Source organism: Sebastes fasciatus, chromosome 12, assembly GCF_043250625.1.
Source record: "Sebastes fasciatus isolate fSebFas1 chromosome 12, fSebFas1.pri, whole genome shotgun sequence".
In the NCBI taxonomy this organism is placed as follows: domain Eukaryota; kingdom Metazoa; phylum Chordata; class Actinopteri; order Perciformes; family Sebastidae; genus Sebastes; species Sebastes fasciatus.
In genome coordinates, this window is record NC_133806.1 from 9,235,489 (window position 1) to 9,255,857 (window position 20,369).

General features: G+C 41.4%; 1 protein-coding gene across 3 annotated transcripts; it reads left to right on the forward strand.

Annotated features, from left to right (window-relative positions):
- Positions 1-288: 288 nt before the first annotated feature.
- LOC141778634 (soluble guanylate cyclase 88E-like) lies at positions 289-18,291 on the forward strand. Of its 3 annotated transcripts, none has more exons than XM_074653015.1 (17): positions 289-438; positions 1,015-1,191; positions 2,496-2,628; positions 3,589-3,763; positions 4,774-4,865; positions 5,865-6,122; positions 6,245-6,380; positions 8,030-8,155; positions 8,239-8,359; positions 8,720-8,849; positions 9,258-9,404; positions 9,960-10,106; positions 10,394-10,550; positions 12,618-12,727; positions 13,210-13,299; positions 15,216-15,334; positions 16,584-18,288. In XM_074653015.1, exons 2-17 carry the CDS (start codon positions 1,064-1,066, stop codon positions 16,951-16,953), a joined length of 2,439 nt encoding a protein of 812 aa, XP_074509116.1. In that variant the 5' UTR covers positions 289-438; positions 1,015-1,063; the 3' UTR covers positions 16,954-18,288. The 3 variants fall into 3 exon arrangements, with proteins under 3 accessions (XP_074509116.1, XP_074509117.1, XP_074509118.1); XM_074653016.1 differs by lacking the exon at positions 289-438 and adding an exon at positions 549-775 and having other exon boundaries at positions 16,584-18,289; XM_074653017.1 differs by lacking the exons at positions 289-438; positions 1,015-1,191; positions 2,496-2,628 and having other exon boundaries at positions 3,754-3,881; positions 16,584-18,291.
- The last annotated feature ends 2,078 nt before the right edge of the window (positions 18,292-20,369 follow it).

The window sequence follows — 20,369 nt, forward strand, 5'->3', positions numbered from 1 at the left end:
AGTAATTAGCCAAGAAACCTGCTCGCCCTAATGAGTTGTTGCGAAAAGAGTACAGGCTAATTTGGGATAATGAGCCTCACATTGTGCGCTTCGGTTTACATAACACAAAATGTCTTTTTTTAAGGGATTCCCATATACAGTATAACAGCCACCCACAGACTCCATCTCCATACAAATGTCTTACAAATTAAACCCAGTATGTTTGCCAGTCCACGCAGCTGAGAATCTGAAAAACATTTTTTTTTCCTGCTACCTGCCACAAACATGCCTTGGTGCTGCTATTTTGGCCCCGGTCACCTATTGACCTGACAAGAAAGTGTCAGAGGAGAGCACACATGTCAGCTGCAGGTGGAAACTCTCAGCAGGGAGCGATGCTGCGGCTGTTTGGCTGGCTGGCACAGTTGCACACCAAGATATCACAGGAGTCAGGGACTGCAGGTAAGGGGACTTCTTTTTTCACTTTCCCATCCTGTTTTTTTGGTTATATTTTATGTATGTGTTACTGTAGTTAACTGGTGGGATGGGAGCATCACAGGCTGCCTGATTTCCCTGTGATATTTTTTTTTCAGTAGCTTGTATTTGCCACGGCGGTGACATTTTACTGCGAGTGTAGAACAAAGCAGCTGCAGCAGGCACAGCACAGTCACGAATAAAATACTTCCATTACGGAGAAGCTTGCTCTTTTCTTAGAGGTAGCTGGCAGTCTGAGAAGGTTACCTGAGGTTTCATGAGGCTGTGTGTGGGCAAATTTCCTTCTTTCCGGCCATTCATGCAGGTGGATAGAGCAGTATGCATTTACATTTTCTTTTGGCACTGAAAGATCTCGTTACACTTAAGCAAAATGTCTTATTTTAATCTCACAAGAAGACGGTGCCAAAGGTCTGTCCTCTCAAAGAATAAAATGGATTTTAAAGAGATTTTCTCAACGGTGATATTTTAAACTGCTGACCCGAACGAAGATGAGTCCAACCTGCATTTTTGATCATGTCATTTCTTCCCTTTGTCTCTCCTCAGTTGAGCAGTTAACTTCGGCGTCAATCTGGAGGTTTCCAACCCACTTAAGATGTACGGCCTGTACTTAGAAGCAGTGAACGATTACATAAATGAATCCTATGGAGAGGATGTGTGGAGGCTGATCGAGAACCGAGCCGAGATACCACACCTCAAGTTTGTCCGACATCAGATGTACAAGTAGGTTGTTGTTTTTGTAAATCACGTTTCCCCATTATACTGTGGTGCTTAATACTGTGGGTTTTCACTGCTTGAACAGCAACAAACACTGTGTTTTGGCAAAAGAGTCAGTAGACACACATAAGATTACAGTCATGCATAGCCTATAGCGCCCAATTTATGAAACTACGCTGTAGCCGAGTCTGATCGCTCCAAACCAGTTGATGGAAATGCGCCCAATTCGCATTGCTTTTTTTTGCGACATTTCGAAAGTTTGCTTTAAATTCGCTCGACAAATGAATGGAAAGACGACTATTGAACACTGTCATAGCATACAAGGATAATAGCACAGCAACCTTACGATGCTTAGACGATTGCTCCATTTAAGTGCAGCATTTCAAATATGACAATATTGAGAATTTGATACGGGTTATGTAAAAGGCATATTCCGTTTGGATATTCTTTATTAGGCTTTATTCCAAATGGAGCATTTTCTGATTAAGACATGTGGGATATGCTGATATTATTCAGGATTTAGGAGCATTCTTTGGATATGTGTACAGCTTATTCAGAATATGCGTCTCAATTGGGGTTTCTACAGCAGTTTGCAACACACGGCCTCTTGCCTGTTTACAGCCAGCTCTGAGCGTTGTACACAAACCAACCAGCCAACAGTTTGCAGAGATGTATGCCGAAAAGAAAAGGAGAAACACACCCACTGTTAAACATTATGAAAGACTTGGATATCATTAGTTTTTTTGTATCTGCGCAATATCACAACGCCAACCTTTTCAAGAAGTGGTTGAAGGAATGAAAGAGGGAGGATGTGTTCACATGGTCCAACAAGTCCGCCACCGGTTACGTTAAACACAGTGGTGCTAAATAATTATACATTTAAAGCTTGTATTGTTCATTTATTGTTTTGACAATTTAGAGACTGTTTACAGACTCGATGATGTTGTGCTCACTCCTGCATTAAATTGTTTGATTGAACTTAATCAGGTTTTTACAGTTTGGTCATGTCTCTACTGAAAAGCTGAGTTTAAAATCCCATCGGGACAAATAGCAGTTATAAGCAATAGGGCTGTCCCCAACCAAAGAAATTCTCAGTTGACTAACACTCATACGATTTTGTCGATTGTTGATTTAATTGACAGATCTGTAAAACTGAGTTTCCTCAACAAAGAATCACACAAAAGCACCACTTTAAATCTTGTGTTTACCAGAGAAATAAGCCACTCCGCATTGACTAAGAGGAGGCAGCCCTAATAAGCAAGAATACGTCAAAACAAAAATGAATCAACGAGTTTCCCTCTACTGTACAGTGACAACCTGATCCTGCGGTTGGCGAAGGCAGCAGGAGAAGTTCTGGGAAAGACCCACGATGAGCTGATGTACGCCTTCGGGGTCTATATGGTCAAGAGGATCGGAAACTACGGATATGAGCGGATCTTAAAGGTTGTCCTTTGGTTGTCTTTAGCCAACAGCAGCATTGAATTCATGTCCTGCCTTCTATGCTCCATCACTGACTGACAATACATTAGTGACTAAATGCATATCCTGCTCACCTGGTCTCTGACACTTGGGTCCAGTGGGCCCTATATACCGATCATACAGTGGGGCCCATTTTAACAATCTATAGCGCATGGTCTAAAGTGCATGGCGCAAGTGCATTTAGGGCGTGTCCAACTCTACTTTTGCTCGTTAAACGGTGCATAATCTGGGCGCAAAGTAAAGCGCAAGGGGCGAACAGGTTGTAATTAGCTTATTAATTAATCATATGTGTGTTTTGGGTGTAGCAGGAATCAAATCAATCAGTGTCATCTCCCCTTTCCTTTAAAAGCCAGGTATGCGTGCACATTGGTGCATTGTTTTTCAAAGGCAGATTTGGCAAATTGGAGAAGTGAGCTGTTTTCTGCTGAGGAAACGGATCTGCTCGTGTACAAAGTGAAAATGCGTGAGCAGATGTATGTGGTGCTTGGCCGTCTCCTAATTCAATGCAGCCGGGCACTGCCGGAGAGGCGGTGCGTAACGCGCGGATCCATCAGCCTCAAAATGCCGCCATTAAGGGGGAGAGAGTTCGCAAACTTTGAAGTAGCCAACGTCTACACATGCACACACAGTGGGATGATGAGAGGAGATACCAGAATTGTCACCTGATGCCTGAATTTTCTCATTCAAAAATAGAACAAAAATAGAAAATACAACACTGTGTCAGTATCAGTATCTATTGTGGGGTTGAAAAGTGAGCTTTCGGAAGTGGGAGGAAACACAAGAGCAATGACTGCTTAGCACCAAAATAGATTCTCACTACAAAGTATTCTGACAACATGGAAAATTACTTTATATTGAAGTATTGTTCACATTATATAAACCATGGTTAATGTTTACAATTTAAATATCTCCCATCTTTTCTAGGTTTTGGGGCGAAATGTGCGCGACTTCATCAACGAGCTGGACAACCTGCACGAGTACTTTCGCTTCTCCTTCCCCAAAGTGCAGCCGCCGAGCTTCTGCGTGGAGGAGGAGTGCGAGACGAGCCTCACGCTGCACTACCGCAGCACCCGCAAGGGCTTCACTCAGTTCGTCAAAGGTAACAAGAGGCTGCACGGCGGGGGAAACAGTGGGTGATCAACAGGAAGCTGGGTTTGATCCCCAACCCCAAGACCTCTCTGTTGTGCAAAGAGGAGATCTCCACCCAGTGTTTATGTGTGGGTTTCTGCTAGGGCTTTGCAATCAATCCAATTTCAATCCAATTTTAGCTTCCCAAAATTATGAAAATAAGATAATCGACATACTGTATAAAACATCACGGTGCCATATTCCGTTTCACAATCTCATTTTGTCTAATTTATTATCATTTCAGTCAAAACGTGCTTGAGATAGACAATGAACAGTGTATAACATGCCTTTCATTTGGTTGTAATACACTACAAATAAACCAATCTGCACTTCCAGCTGCATTACCACCGAAAGATCATTTAACTTCGATGACATAAAAGCAAAATTATGTTCACCGTGTGTGGAAAATATACTTTCCAAGTCTCTGCGCATTAATTTCCATACTGTAGATATGATAGTTGGAAAAGTCATTCAGAGCACTGGAGTGTGATTTCCAAAATAGTAATGCAAAATAAATGTAAATTGTAGTAAACAGAATAACATATCCAAGACATACAATACATTAATGAACTGTAGGTTTTGAGCTTATCACATTCGGTTTCAATTGTTTTAATTGAAAATGTTGAAAACGGATGAATATGGGATCAACAAAATCAATGATACAATAGTTATTCAATATTTTTATATGGTTAATAATTTCACCTTTTCAATTTCTTCCCTCCCGTTAAAAAAAATATTTTCAGAAACTGAAAGTGATGAGCGTTATGTACGGTATGCTGTGTTGAAAAGTAAAATAAACGATGAGTTGCCATGCCAATCAGACAAGGTCAATCTATTCAATCATTGATTCAAAATGACTCGAGTAAATTCCTCAGTTTACTCTGAAATGAAGTGTCCACAAGCCCATTTTGTCTGAATGTCTTACAAGCAAAAGTTGACCTCTACACATCCATAACCGGCGTGTGTAATTGTCTCTTGCAGGGCAGCTCTCTCAAGTGGGACGGCAATTCTACAACACAGATATCGAAGTGGAAATTCTGTCTAAAGAGGAGACGGAGAAAATGACGTATGTGGTATGTACTCAAGCTATAAGGTCAAGTATCAGTCGAGCTGTCGAGCGTCCGACCTTGACCCCCGTGTCAGCTCTAGCAGCACGGAAATGATTCCATCACCTCCAGCCAGGCGGAGTTCTTGTTGACACTCAGACAGCAAGTGTTTATTGGATGGAGATAAGTGTTTATTGGGATGGGACTCTGGGTACACTATGAATTTACAGGAGAACAAATGTGAATTGTGTAACCTCTCATATGTCTGTTGTCTTACGGTCTAGTATCAGCTAACATCAATGTCACCCTGTTGTTGAAGTGTTGTTCTCATAATCAGAAAGTCACTGTTTGGATTACTGAAATAGCCAGCGAGCCTTTCACTATCCACTAACCCAAGGTTACACTTATTATCATACAGTACCTGATGAGGTCCATTGGTATCCATTTCATTTTTATTTTGGCCTCACTTTTTAATACGGCATATTTATTTATAAGATGTAAATAATTACTTTATTGATGTTAGTAACAATTTAATGCTCTATAGATCACAAATAAGCTATTTGTAACTATAACGTTTTGACTTCAGTTATAGAAGGTGGAAAACCCACAACTTTTAATTAATGACTCACACATGTTTAACATTATATTTAATGGCTTATTAGAAGGTGAGACATTCATTAATAAAACATTCTGGAAATTTAAAGTTTTAATAATTTAAATTGTAAATATAAATATTTTGGTATGGATGCTCTGGTGCTCTTTTCCAAAGGGTAAATAGCTGTTTCCAGAAAGAAAGAAAAAACATATTTTGTGAGATTTTTTTGCTTTTTAAATTATACACATCATCAAAAGCTCAAAGTTATAAATAAAATAAATACTATACTATAAAAATACTTCATTACATCAATAATTTTGGTTTATCGACTGTAGTTAAGAAGTTAAGGTTGTTTCAAAAGCACCACAAAAACATCAACACTACCTGACTTGTATTTCAAAGGTTTAATTAACTTCACACTGCTCATCCAGGTTTATAAGATGAACTTCGACAACGCCGCCTTCAAACACCGCATGCCCCAGCAGAAAACGGCGCCAGGCTACGAGAAGCTGCCGATGAAGCAGGGCATCTTTTTCGACATGTTCCCCTTCAGCGTCATCTTCCGCCGCGACATGACCATGTACCGCATCGGTGACGGCCTCAAAGAGGTCTTCTCCGACCTCCAGGGCAAGAAGGTGGACGAGGAGTTCACCCTGATTAGACCCATGCTGGAGTTCAGCTGGGTTAATGTGAGTTCACAGGTCCAGTTTTTCTTGTCATATTTGTAAATACTAAATTTCTCACGTGATTTTAAATTACTGCCTTGTGAACTTACTAAGCCACACAAATCTTTTTTGCTTTCTCTCCTCAGATCTACACCCATTTGAACAATGTGTTTGAGCTGTTGTCTAAAGCGGTGGTGGAGAGCAAGCAGAAGGTCAACATCCCCAAACTGAGCAAGGAGGAGCCCGAGGAGAAGGAGGAGAACGAGAGGGAAGAAGAAAGAGGTACTCATCCTCTCCATTTCAATCATTTCAAATGTATTATGTATAAAAAATAGGTTCATTTCAAATGGATGGGATCAAGAAATGTCCATCGAGTCACTCCCTCATTTTGCCTAAGGTCATTGTATCTGGACAGAGCAAAATAAAATATTTATAATATATTCAGGTGGAAATGAATATCAAACTGATCGGAGCCGAATGACTATTGTTCATTCAACAAGAAAGTTAAATGCACTGCATCATCAAAGCACATATAACTATATTTAAATACATACATAATGAAACAGTAACACATCAAACAGCCTGGTGAATGGCAGAATAAAAGCGGATGAAAAGATTTGAATAAAGAAGAGTCATTTGTTGCATATTGCTACGGGTGTAATGTTTTCAAGAAGAAATGACAATACCAGTTGTTATCTTAGTGTTATGTGTAAGAAGGAAACGTAACAATCCAGAACATAACCATCAAGAACGCACTAGGACAGAACTTGTAACAAGACGATGAATTTGTAATATATTCTCATTGCCATTCGGCTATTGCCTGACTGTGTGATTGGAATTCACACATGTATGCCTTTCACTCACTTGCTTAACTCACAACCTGGTTCATAACAGTCAGGTCTCAGCAAATGCCATACGAATGACACGCCAATTTCTTAAGTCATTTTGCATGCTATGACAACACTGTTCTTGCTTTTGCTGTGTCATTTCACGACACGTAGTCTGTACTGACTGCAATGTAAACGTATCCGCGTGAATATGCTGCGATCAGAGTTAGTAACGTAGAATAACGAACGACGCTCAGAGCAAGCGAGGAAGAGCAAGTGACGTAGTATAAGAAGTGACTGGGGGAGGTGGATGGGTCAAACAAACAAACAGAGGAAGGTCATCCAGGAGACTGGTGTACGTGTTCCAAAGTCTCGTTGACTTATTTTGTGACTTATTAAGTGACGTAACAACGTGGCATTAAATGGCATGCGAAAAGATGTTTCACCAGTGGGCAACCTCCAGTTCTGAAAAGTGGAGCCAATGCGAAAGTTCCTTGAACTTGCATTCTTTCTAATAACCAGCAGGGGGCGACTCCTCTGGTTGCAAAAAGTCAGATTGTTTAGAAGTCTATGAGAAAATGAGCCTACTTCTCACTTGATTTATGACCTCAGTAAACATTGTAAACATGAGTTTATGGTCTCAATCACTAGTTTCAAGTCTTCTTCAGTACAGCATGATGTTCATTTAGTAAATTATGATTCCATTTAGAGTCAAATAGACCATAAAGCAGAGGATGTTTTAGGGCGTGGCTACCTTGTGATTGACAGGTCGCTACCACGGCATTGTCCGGTCTGGGAGTTGTCCCTGTTTTCGTCTTAGAACTTTAACCCTTTGACAGTGTGTTCTCAGTTCATGAATTGGTCGCCTAAAAAATGTCTTATTCAGCGTTCGGTTGTACTCAGCCCCACCCTCTCGTGTCACTTATGGTTGCAAAACACCAAGATGGTGGTGGCCAAAATGGCGATCTCGAGGCTTCCAAACGGCAGTCCACAAACAAATGGATGATGATGCAGAAATGGCTATTTATACGCATTGCCCATGAGATCGGGTTGTTCATTCAGTCATCCATCCTCTCACTGATTCTGTTGCTCTCCCTCCATCAGAGGCCAACGAAGTGGAGGAGATGAAGGGCTCAGACCAAGAGTACAGCGGCGCTCTCACCCAATACAACAGCTCTGCAAACTCTGGAGGGGAAGATATTGAGCTGCTGGCGTTCCAGACTGTCACCGGTAGGAGCCTTTTCACTTCTTGCTAGCATGCTTTTAATTGCCACAGTCCTGTTGACCTGGTTGTCCCTCATGGTTCTTCTCAGGAAAGGTTAGTGAGACCATCTTTGAGGACATGCGGGAGCCTCCAAAGAAACCTCTCCACCTGAAGGGCCAGATGAAATACGTCCCCCAGTGGGACTCCCTCATCTTCTTGGGGACACCAATGTAAGACCACAGCCTATACAGACTGACTGTGTTTAACGGTTTTGACTCAGAACAAGACGTCTTCACGGGTCCACTTGGTTCCTAGAAATGGCCTTTTCTGTGCCAATGCCAGCTGTAACGGGGGTCAGTGTGTATGTAATATTGGAAACTCCTTTTCTTTATTTTATACCAATTGCAGAAAAATAAATTTCAGTTATGTTCCGTGGTGTGTTGCCACCCTATTTATCCTTAATTGTTTCACAGAAATTAGGGTTGCTTTTCCCCCCAAATCGTATATCTAATTTTGGAGATTGAATTTATGTATGCTAATTCAGTGAATTCATTTCCATTCTCTTGCTTTTCTTCTCCTTATTCTTGCAGTATAGAGACAGTGGAGGACATGATAAAGATGGGTGTGTATGTGAATGATCTGAACCTGCATGACTCCAGCAGAGAGCTGATTTTGGCCGGGACACAACAATCGGCTGAGCTGCAGCTGGCCCTCGACCAGGTGATGAAAAACCGCTGAATCCTTAGTCTGCAGGGATGGAGCATCGGACTAACAAAGCAGACTTCAACTATAGGGAACTCAATTGTACAATTGTACAAAATCACAGACCAGGGGGCAGTTTGAGGTGGTTCATATCGCCTTATAAAATGTACTGAAATAAGACTTGTATGATTCAAAGCAGAAGTCATATTATATGATACGCTGAGTGCACAAAATGTAAGAACAGCCTGACCAGGTGAGCCCAGGTGGAAGCTCTGCTCCCGTATTGATTTCACCCATTAAATCCACTTCAGTCATGCAGGAGAGGTGTGGATTAAGAGGATTAGAGAAGGCAAAGAGGGTTTCTTGAGCTTTTAAAGAGGTGAGACTGTAACTGTAGACTCCTTTGTCCCATTTCTGATCCTCTAGGAGCAACAAAAATATGCTCAGCTGATGGTAATCATCAAGAAGCTGGACGAAGAGAAGAAGAGAGGAGATTCTTTGCTGTACGCCATGATCCCTAAAGCTGTGGCCGACCGCCTCAGGAAGGGGATCACTGCACTGGAGACATGCCAGGTACACGGCAGTGCTGTCATCAATGATAGCTGTCCTCGAAAAAACACATATCACTGCCAATATGCACAATGTAACTGCTAAACTGAGGGCATAGATGTTTGCTGCAATCCAAATAATATGCTGCTGTGATCACAGCACACACTTTACTCAAAGGCAGCGCACATCTTGCATTTCAAGCACTTTTAGTTCCGGCGACCCACTGCACATTGAGTTCAGGGGTCAGCCATGCAACAGTGCTCTTAGCTCGGTAGTGACCTCCACATGAAATGGAACTGCCAATTTCTGACGAGCAAAATAACAAGTTTGCAAACAACAGAAGAACAAGACTTCAATCGCAGCAACATCCAACATACAAAATTTCAAAATAAAAATGACATTACCACAAACTAATCAAGAATGAATGTCCATCCACACTAAAATACAACAATAACAATGACTGAGTGACCCTGAGCTACTCACAAGCATCTCTGTCTGGTATATAGGCACCAGGGGAGTATACTGCTGTTTGCTCACAGTGTGAGATTGACACGTCTTTATGTTTGTATGTATCCCCAGGTCTTCCCAGATGTGACCATCCTGTTCAGCGACGTGGTCAAATTCAACGAGATCTGCATCCACATCACACCCATGCAGGTGGTGGACATGCTCAACGAGATCTACATCGTATTCGACACGCTCAGCGAGAAGCACAACGTCTACAAGGTCAGACCAAGAATGCGGCACAGCCTGATGTGTCTGCATATGATTCACTTACTTTAAAATGTCTTGCAGAGTTATCTTTGACATTTTTTTAAGTGTTTATGGTCAGTTTTTGTTGCCTTCTAAGGTTTGTCCATTCCCCGAAAGTAAAATCCTTACATTATGTAGTATAAAATTCCAGCAGAATGTTCCTGTTTCTTAAAGTGGGAAAACTGGGATTAAAACAAGTCAGAAAGTTTTGTTCAGTCTCTTATCACAATGTACAAATTGTCACTCTCCCTTCTGTTCAGGTGGAGACGATTCGTGACGCCTACATGGTGGTGGCGGGCGTGCCCAACAAGACCACCTTTCACGCGCACCACATCTGCGACATGGCCCTGGACATGCTGAGCTCTATCGACCACCTTAAAGACCCCTCCACCGGGGATAACATCCAGATCAGAGTCGGTGAGCAGTATATCTATCTGGAGCTTTAGTGGCTTAGCTATGATAACACAGACAGATTAAGTTGCTATTTTGGGTTTCGGAATGACCCTGATGAAGGCCACAAGCCGAAAGGCATCTGTCTAACAGTAAAGTTGCTCTCTGTACTACAAATTCTTGCTGGAGTTTTGACCTCTTCAGACTTTTTGCACCTTGGAAGTAAGTGGATTTGTGCCAGAAACCACCGCTCTGTTTTGGATTTTGCAATCGGGAGGTCACGGCTCAGGGTCAGACACCCATTACTGATTCAGTGTCTTGATCCCTGTACTTCAGACATGTCCAGGTATTTTTTATCCACTCAACCACCACCTTTAAGTGACAGCCCCCAAAATATAATCTTGAGATCTTGGGACACAATAGAAAGATTTTTCCTAGATAAAGTACACAGTTCGAGACACTGTTTCCTTACTGTCACAAGGGGTCGCTGTTCTGATGTCAACCCTAACCACTGACATCTTTTCACAGTATGGATCACGTTTTTTTATCAGTTGTATATCCCTACCTGTGTTTAAGATTTAGTAAAATCATTTTTTTACCTGAGGACATGAAACAATCAGGCTCCTGGAATTGAGGTGCGTAAATTGTGAGTAAATATTTTGAACTAAGGAAGCATTAAATAAGTTATGAGTTATGATCAACTACAGGGAACTGGCATGACCTGTGACAAATACTATGATCTTATGGTCTGTAACTGATATAAATAAGTCATGACGGCGCATTAGAGCCTAGATAAGCCTACTACTCAGAGCAGAGATCTGATCGACAAACAAAATGGGGAGCTAAACATCCATTCATCCATCTATTCTAGAAACCATTTGTTCTGATCAGGGTCTTGGCCGCTGGAGCCTATACAAGCATGCATTGTGCTAGAGGGTTGTCCCGTGACAGGTCACCAATCGATATATGATACTAAACTCCTGAAGAATACGTTGCTTTTTCTAATGGCAAAAAAAAACAACATCTTTCCAGTCAAGGCTGGAAATTCAGGAAATTAGTATTAACCAACAAATCTACCACTCCTGCACAAATATAATATTGTTTCCAGTGGGCTACCTCTGAGAAGTGAAGCCAATGATGAAGTGCCTTAAACCTGCATTCTTTCTAATAGCCAGCAGGGGGCGACTCCTCTGGTTGCAAAAATAAGTCTGATTGTATAGAAGTCTATGAGAAAATGTCCCTACTTCTTACTTGATTTATTACCTCAGTAAACATTGCAAACATGAGTTTATGATCTCAAATCGCTAATTTCAAGTCTTCTTCAATACAGCATGATGTTCATTTATTAAATTATGGTCCCATTTAGAGTCAAATATACCATAAAGCAGGGTATACTTTAGGGCGTGGCTACTTTGATTGATTGACAGGTCGTTACAGCTGCGTTGTCCGGTCTGGGTGTTGTCCGTGTTTTTGTCTTAGAACTTTAACCCTTTGACAGTGTGTTTTCAGTTCATGAAAGTTAATTGTAACATTTTTGGTCGCATGAAAATGTCTTATCCAGCATTCGGTTGTACTTAGCTCCACCCTCTCTTGTGTCACTTCTGGTTGCAAAAAAAACAACATGGCGACGGCCAAAATACCAAACTCGAGGTTTTAAGACGGCAGTCCTCAGACCAATGGGTGACTTCATGGTGACTACGTCCACTACTTGTATACAGTCTATGATTGTTTGTCATGTTAAGTGACTGCTGCCCCTTTCAAGGTAAAATACGAAGTGCAATTTATGAATGAATTGTTTGAATTGTATTTTCCACTCAAAAACACGGGAGAAAGGATATATTTTCTGCAGGTTGTAGTCTTGACTCCCTCTGTTGTCACTATTGGTTGCTTATAAAGATAACCTTGAAATTTAAGGGCCTGGATGAATGTGGGCTATGTGAGGAGTGCAAGCTAAATAACTACTGTGAATCAGTTTGAGTCCGTAAGGAATATTTGCCAATAGCTGCAATAAAACATGTATTCAGGCAGTTTATGAATAAATCAGTTCATGTTTGGTTCTATAAACTGCTCTCTCTCTCTCTCCCTCTCCCTTAGGTGTTCACTCAGGTATGGTGGTAGCTGGCGTGGTGGGTCTGAAGATGCCTCGCTACTGTCTGTTTGGCGACACTGTGAATACAGCCTCAAGGATGGAGAGCAACGGAGTGGTGACTACACTAACATATTTTACAACCCATCGCCCAGCAAAATGTGCTCAATAACCCAGGGCAATAGTATAAATAACTGCAACAACATCCATGATTTCCCTCCATCAAATTCATGTAGATTAGTATGGAAAACCATTTTCTGTTTAATGACGCCATTGTGCATGCTGCTTTTTAGTTAATGCAAAGGCAAATCGCTTCATTTGCTTTCCATTACTTACAGTAATGTACGCTAATGTCATGTTTTGAGGGAAATGTGTTCTATGATGAAAAGAAATTAAAAGCGAGGCAGTTTGTGCAGAGCTTAATGCCACTTTACTGTACACTCCCATAAGGGAAGAAAGCCCTGAATGAACTCTCATTTTAGAGCCCAAATGTTTTCACTTCCCTTTGTTGATTTTAAAAAAGGTTTCTGTGCAGATGGAGCTTGTGTTTCAATACTACGCTTTAACAGTAGTTGTCTGTATGTGCGTCTGTCTGAGCAGGGCATGCAGATACACATCAGTCAGACGACCAAAGACCACCTGGAACATGAGCCCTATAGCATTGAGGAGAGGGGCAAAATCTTTGTGAAGGTGAGTGGTTAATACCAGCAGGGTCTGAATTAGCATCCGCCACCCGCCAAATGCGGGTAAATTGTTAGCAGTGGTAGTAATATCGTCAGGCCACCCGCCACTTTTGCAGGGAGACTAAATGCTCGGGATTGGAATAGACAATCGGTTCCGTTTGAGAACCGGTTCCTTGTCCGATTCCTAACGTCCTAATGCGAGCTGTAAGCAGGTTATAATGCACAAGTAAAACTACTAATGCCAAGATTTTTTTTTTAATAAAAGCAAATATTTAAATAGAAATAAAAAATGTATGCAAATTACCACTATAGATGACAATAACAAAGTATAGTACATTACTGTGTACAGTACCCTCCCACCCCCGAAAAATAGGGCCCCTCCTAGAATATAAAATATATCGAACATTGAATGACATCAGATCTAAAATGTTATTCCTTCATTTTGCACATAGATTTCAAAAGTGGCAGATAAAATGTATGAGTGGCAGACAAAAACAATACTTGCCTGCCACAGTGGCAGACAGTGAAAAAAGTTAATTTCAGACCATGAATACCAGCCACAGACACACACCTTTTGCTTGTCATTTCTTCCTGCAAATTATGGCTTTCTTATCCACCATCCACTGATTGAGATGGACATTATGATTAATACTTTACATGTCAGGTTTAGCCGGTCATGTAGCTGTAATACTTCAGGCACTTCATCCCAAGATGAGAGGTGTATAATTAGAAAAAATGGCACACCTGCCTGTGCAGAGAGACCAGCTGTTGATTATTACTGAAAATACTAGGGTGTCCTCAACCAAAGAAATTCTTTCACATGCCGCATCTTAAAAAAACGTGTGGAAAATGCCAGCCGTGCCGCGTTCATCCTTTTATCCAAGGTGCTACGAAGGTTGTCCTACCATTACTAAGCAACCAAAACCTGCGGGCTGCGATGACGATGAGTAAGTTGCGGTAATTTACTTAGTTGACTAACACTCATATGATTTTTTTGACTAAGCGATTAGTTGTCTTAATCGACAGATCTGTTAAGGCCCAGACGCACCAACCTGTCACCAAAGAACTATAGCGCCGATGAAGGCCACCAGTTGCATTGCCTCACGTTGCCTTTGTCTTGGCCAGAAAGTTGCACTCGAACACACCGCGAAGACTACAGCCAGTTAGCACGGACGTGAGAGGAAATACCTCTCCACAACAGCAGGCGGCGGTAGTCTGTATTTGTCATTCAAAAAGGGAAACCGGAAGACAGAGGACGGCGGATATATAAGTATTATTGTTATTATACGTATATGAAACAAACTGTGTGCGTCCTCTTGACTTTACTCGTTGGCTTGCTTTCCACACTTCCATTTCTCTTCTCGTGCACCGATTCGTTTAAGCTGAACAGCCAATCAGAGTGATTTCTCTCACCGACGGGCGCCACCGCTGATTCAACATGCTGAATCGGCCGGAAAAACTCTGACAGGGGCAGACTAGAGCCGACGGTGTGGGACACACAGAAAAAACTAGGCCGACAAACGCTCACCGACGGCTCCAAACTGTTCGACGACCGACCGTCGGCTTGTTGTGTCAGGGCCTTAAAACTGAATTTCTGCACAAAGAATCACACAAAAGCACTACTTTAAATTTGTTTACCAGAGATGACCATAACCAGAGTTTCAGCATGAAAGAAACAAAAAAAAATGACTAGTGGACTAAGGAAATCTTAGTCAACGAAGACAAAAACAACGACTAATTGTGTAATTCAGTATGGAGGGCAGCCCTTTATAATACTCTATATATACTCTTTATAATACTCCATCTTGAGCCAGTTCTAAGATATTTTGGACCTGATAGTCAAGGCGTTTTAATATTGATGAATTTTAGAGACATACACTCATACATATCTGATCAACACACTATCTTCCTAACATCTCCCAGGGTAAAGGCTACATGAAGACCTACTGGCTAAAAGGAAAGAGAGATCTATCGTTCAAGACCCCGGCAGAGCTGCGCTACAGCGGTGAACAGAAGGACTCTGAGGACAAGAGCTCTAATGGGTGAGTAGACAAAAGGAGAGCAGTCAGCACCAAATAACCACTTTTCTTCTGTGCACAGTGTGGACTCGGGATGCCCCCTGTTGATTTAGTCAGAGCTGTGCTCATTGCCCCCTGCAGCACCAGACAGCAAGCAAACTGAGAGGCTGTGTTAGGTGCTTTTGTTTGTTTGAAGGAGTCATGCTGACCAGCAAAAACTAAACTTTTACTCAGATGGGGCAGTGCAACCGTCGGGTTACTGAAGCAAGACAAAAACAAAGCGGAGTGAGACAAAACAGGCAACACAGCACTACAAAAATAAGTTCCTTTAGTGTGATGCCTTTGAGACTAGTTTTTCATAAAATTAAAAATGATTCTGCCCCATAACATAGTCTAATTCTACTTTTACTACAGTGCAGTGTTCCTTGTTTCAATATTATTTTTTTTGGAAAAGAGGTGACTATGAAAACTGTACTGTTCTGGAAAAAATTATTATAAATGATTTGATTCTGTTGAATATAAGTGGAATATGGTCAACAAGGACAGATTGATCTGCTGGTTTAAAGCCACCCTCCAGCCAGTTTTACTTCCTGTTTTTTAACATGCTTTCTCAAACAGAGCTAGGTATATGGCACTGAATTGACCACAAAGGAGACAGGAATCAGCACAACACACCGACTCCCTCTCACTCGCTTCCTTCTATATCGTCTCCTTGTGGCGAGGCGGTCGTCTGGCTGCTGCTGCACCGCTGCATGCCGGCCACAGCGCACCGGAGGACAGATAGACATGTTGCCGAGGTCCACCGTTTGAAATGCAGTTTTGGGACCTTTTGGAGGTGTCTATGATCCGTCCTGTGGTGCGGTGTGGCTGGACACAACACCGGCGTGCGGCATCAGCTGCTTTCGATAAAGAGGAGAGCATGAGAGCGTATTACCTGCAGCTTCTTCTATAGTCACATGTTATATTCCTGTTTTAGCAACAACCCTCTTTTTTTAACTTTGAGCACAAATTATTTGTCAAAGAAAATTGGCAAAATAGTCAGGAAATGACTCAAATAAATATACAATATCATAGAAACCAAAAATACACTTGAGGGGGGCTTTAAAGAAAATATGATTGTAGGGCAGGAATAAACACTATCTTAGATCTGAGTGTCTATACAACCGTCATCCCTGGGGCAAAATGTAGAAATATTTGATTTTACACTCAAGACAATTCTTTTTATGTCTTTCATGAATCACTGAGAAACTCTACTAATGTGTAACTGCACTAGTTCCATAAGCATCAACGCTAAGTGCATGGGCTCCAACATCCTCATCACCAACAATGAGGAGCAAGCTGAAGGGAAGTCGAGCCCCAGCGACCTCCCCCTGGACATCCTGCCCCCACCAGAGGCCTCCAACGAGCCCATCGCCGTTTCGGCCGAGCCTCCGGAGAAGGAGAAAGACAAAAAGACTAAGAACAACAAGGGGGCCAGGCTGGATGTGCCCCAAGGAAACGCACTGCCGGAGTTTTCGCCGCCCGCTGAAGGGCTGGAGAACCCGGGTCCAATACTTAAAATGAAGAGAAACAGCGTCAGGCACCAGTACGCCAAGCTACCCACCAACCTGCCCATGCGCAGCGCCTCCTGCTCCATTCTGTGAGCAGATGATGATTGTAGTGTGAGAATACGAGACGACTCCAACATGCGACGACGGTGTGATACGGAAAATATCATTGAAGTTTAATCAGGGGAAAAACAAAACCGGCACTTCAGCGTTTTCAACATTTACGGTTTATGACTGATCTGCATGCTGAATGCCATATCATGCCAAGGGGTTGAGAGAGAGATAGGACTTTTGTGACATTTTGATTAAAATAAGACTTAAATGGCGACTTAAACTGAAGAATTGATTTTTAACATTTCCCACTAAAGTTCCCTTTAATTAAGGTAAAGTTTGTGCAACATTTAATGCTTCAAATTCTTGACAATCAGATGCTGTTATCTTGATTGCTTATAAAAGATGCACTAAAAGTTTAATTATACTTTAAAAAAAATATAAAATGGAGAAAACCAGCATGTTGTTCCTTTGTTTCATTAATTTCATGCATCAGAGGATATGCCCAGTATAGAAATTGGTACTTTTTTGGATATATCAACACCCCGAATACTTTAAATTTACATGTTTCACAACAGGTTTCACAACATGCTTCCTTATGACGACTGTTTCAAAGAAAAGGAAGTACAATGTCCTCTACACGCAAACACTGCACAGAGAAACAGAGAACTTTAAAATTGTACTACAGGTGTTGACAGCCATGACAATTACTTTATTTCTGATTTTCTTTATGCTATCTGCTGTATTATTTTTTGCAGCTCTACAAGCCATTCATGAAGTCACTGCTATTACTTCTACAGGTATTATGTTAAAATGTATAATGACAACAAATTACAGGATGTTTTGTAAGATTAAAGTAAGCCAGGCGGGAGCATACACAGAAACATAAAAACTAAATGATATGGATGCTTCATGAGAGGTTGTATTTTATTTTGTTTAAACTAGGCATATAGTCATTCGGTAGGCATTTGGTTGGACCTTCACAAAGAGTCTTAAAGAGTTTCGGTTCTACTTCCTGTATGTAACTGACTGCATTTGTTTCACTGTATGATAGTGTTTATTTATATAAAACTGTATGTACAGCCACTAAAACTGTCATGTTTTAATTTGTTTATAATTAGGTCATGACCCACATCTACAGGTTAAAGAGGTTTCAAAAAAGCAATGACCTGCCAGTTACAGGTGTGACCAAAATGCACCCGTTTCTGGCTTGTGGCTGGTGTGCACTTCCAACCTGATCACTACGTAACACTTAATTTAACTGGGGCATAGTTTCCTATTAATTTCCTAGGAAGTTTTCTGGAAAGAACTATAACATTTGAGACTAATTATAGGGAAAATATGAATTACCTTGAAAGAACTGCTCCACTGAACCCCAAGTAAATATTCATTCATTGTTTTATTATTAGAAACTTCTCCACATGTCAGCTGACCGTCTATGGACTACAGTACAGGTTATCTGGGTTACAATAGAAATTAATTGGAATTAATTAATTGCAAGTGTACACCATATTTATTTATTAACACAAAACAAAAGGATTTTTTTCTGAATTTGCAAACTCAAATAAAATAAAGCATTACCCAAAAACATTTAGACTCTTACACGCATATTACCATTGTCATGATTTATCAATTTTTATTTCAATTAATTAATCAACAAAATGTCAACATGCAATCATATGAATCAGAGAAAAGTAGAAAATCATCATGTGAAAGACTGAAACCAACAAAATATTTGACCTTTTAGCAACGCTAGTGTGCCCACAGTGTCAATATTATATATACTGTATATCCATATAGAAATAACGCACCAAACAGGTCTACATAATAACTCCAATAACCTTGTTCTACATTATTTACAGCAGAGTCATGACAGCATCATGTACAGCTATTTTGCTGCTAATCCAATTTTAGCTCCTCAAACGAAATAACTAGTGCAAAGCTCTCCTGTACACCACTTCCTCACGTGCGTCAAACACACACATGAAATAAACACAAACAGGTTTCAGTTTCCTGCTGCCTCTTGGTTCGGTGGTAAAGGACTTGAAGCGGCGCGCCGTCATCCTCGCTAACACTCCGGGATCAATATATTTGAACAACAAATCCTTCTGTTTTTGGAGTACTCGCTCCTTCAATAGTCTCCTATTTTCTATTCAGATGAGTCAGATAGTTTCGCTGGTTTAGACATGCTGCAGTAACGTAATGTCCTTATCCTCACATGGCATTTGTTTTTGGTTCTTTCTCAAAGACAATCAAACCTGTTGTCAGTAGACCAGGCTACCATTGGCTCGTGAGAGCTGGGGGCGGGAAGGTAGCTGCAGGTGCATCATGATTGACACATTCCTCTGCAAATCATGTACTACAGAACGGGAGTGAGACTGCAGTTACTGCCATTGGTTACTCCGCCCATATTTTGCTGCCCTTACCAAACTTATTAGAAAAATGAACACTAGAACATACACCAGCGTGATAAAGAACTACCTAAAATGATAGAAACCGTCTTTGGGAAAAATTTATTTGACGTGTACTTTGACTTTTTAAGTTTGGCTCATGTCCCATCCACTAACATGGAGGAGGCAGGATTTATGATCTATACTGCAGCCAGCCACCAGGGGGCGATCTAGCTGTTTTGGCTTCACTTTTGGGGAGCTGTCATGTCGTCCTTTATAACTACACAGTTCCAAAGAACTGCAGAGAGGAAGTGAGTGAATGATCCTGGTTCAGTGTCATCTGTTGACACTACAATGCCTTTGAATAGCCACTAGGAGGTGATGTGATAACCACAAGTTAATGAATAAATGAAAAAGTTAATAAATCAGGGACTGGGAACAATGACCGATTTACTTTCCCTGAAGTTCTTCTCATCTCAAAAACAAGTGAGATGGAAGAATGTTATATCTGATCAGGGGAGAAAGTGAATCTCTGTTAACTGCAGACTGATCAAATTAAATCTCTGGCCTCCCCTGAACCAGCATCTGTTCATCTTGATCTGTGCTCACCATCTATCTCAGATTGCTGCGAGTGGAAAGACAGCAGGAGTGCAGAAAGCACCTAAGCTTACCAAAATCCTCCCTCCAATTCAGGGCCCCAAATCTTCAGGCGTGACTCCCTGACCTCGGTGGTTATGAGGTCAGTTATTCCTGTCTTAGTCATCTGGTGATAACACGCTGCCATTATGTGAGTGACTATACGTGTGTGTGTGCGTAAGAAGGTCCATGCGATCTCTTAATGAAAGATAAGTGACATAATTGATGTTCCTCTCATTATCTCATAACCAAAAGAGGCAAGTGTGTAAGCTGTGTACGGTGCAAAGGTGAAATAGGTAAGAGCTCATTTCAGGTTCAGTGCCCTCCTGCACACATACTGCACGCTCACTTATACTGTACGCCCCAACGCATGCAAGCGTGCACACTTACACACAGATACTCAGCTCCCTGCTGATGTTTCCTTGTGAGATGTCA

What these genes read in the sequence shown, in the direction of transcription:
- LOC141778634 (XM_074653015.1), top strand. Translation starts at nt 1,064, where the DNA reads ATGTACGGCCTGTACTTAGAAGCAGTGAACGATTACATAAATGAATCC. An exon ending in AGAAGCACAACGTCTACAAG is followed by an intron (nt 10,107 to 10,393) that starts GTCAGACCAAGA and finishes CCTTCTGTTCAG; the next exon opens with GTGGAGACGATTCGTGACGC. An exon ending in GGATGGAGAGCAACGGAGTG is followed by an intron (nt 12,728 to 13,209) that starts GTGACTACACTA and finishes CTGTCTGAGCAG; the next exon opens with GGCATGCAGATACACATCAG.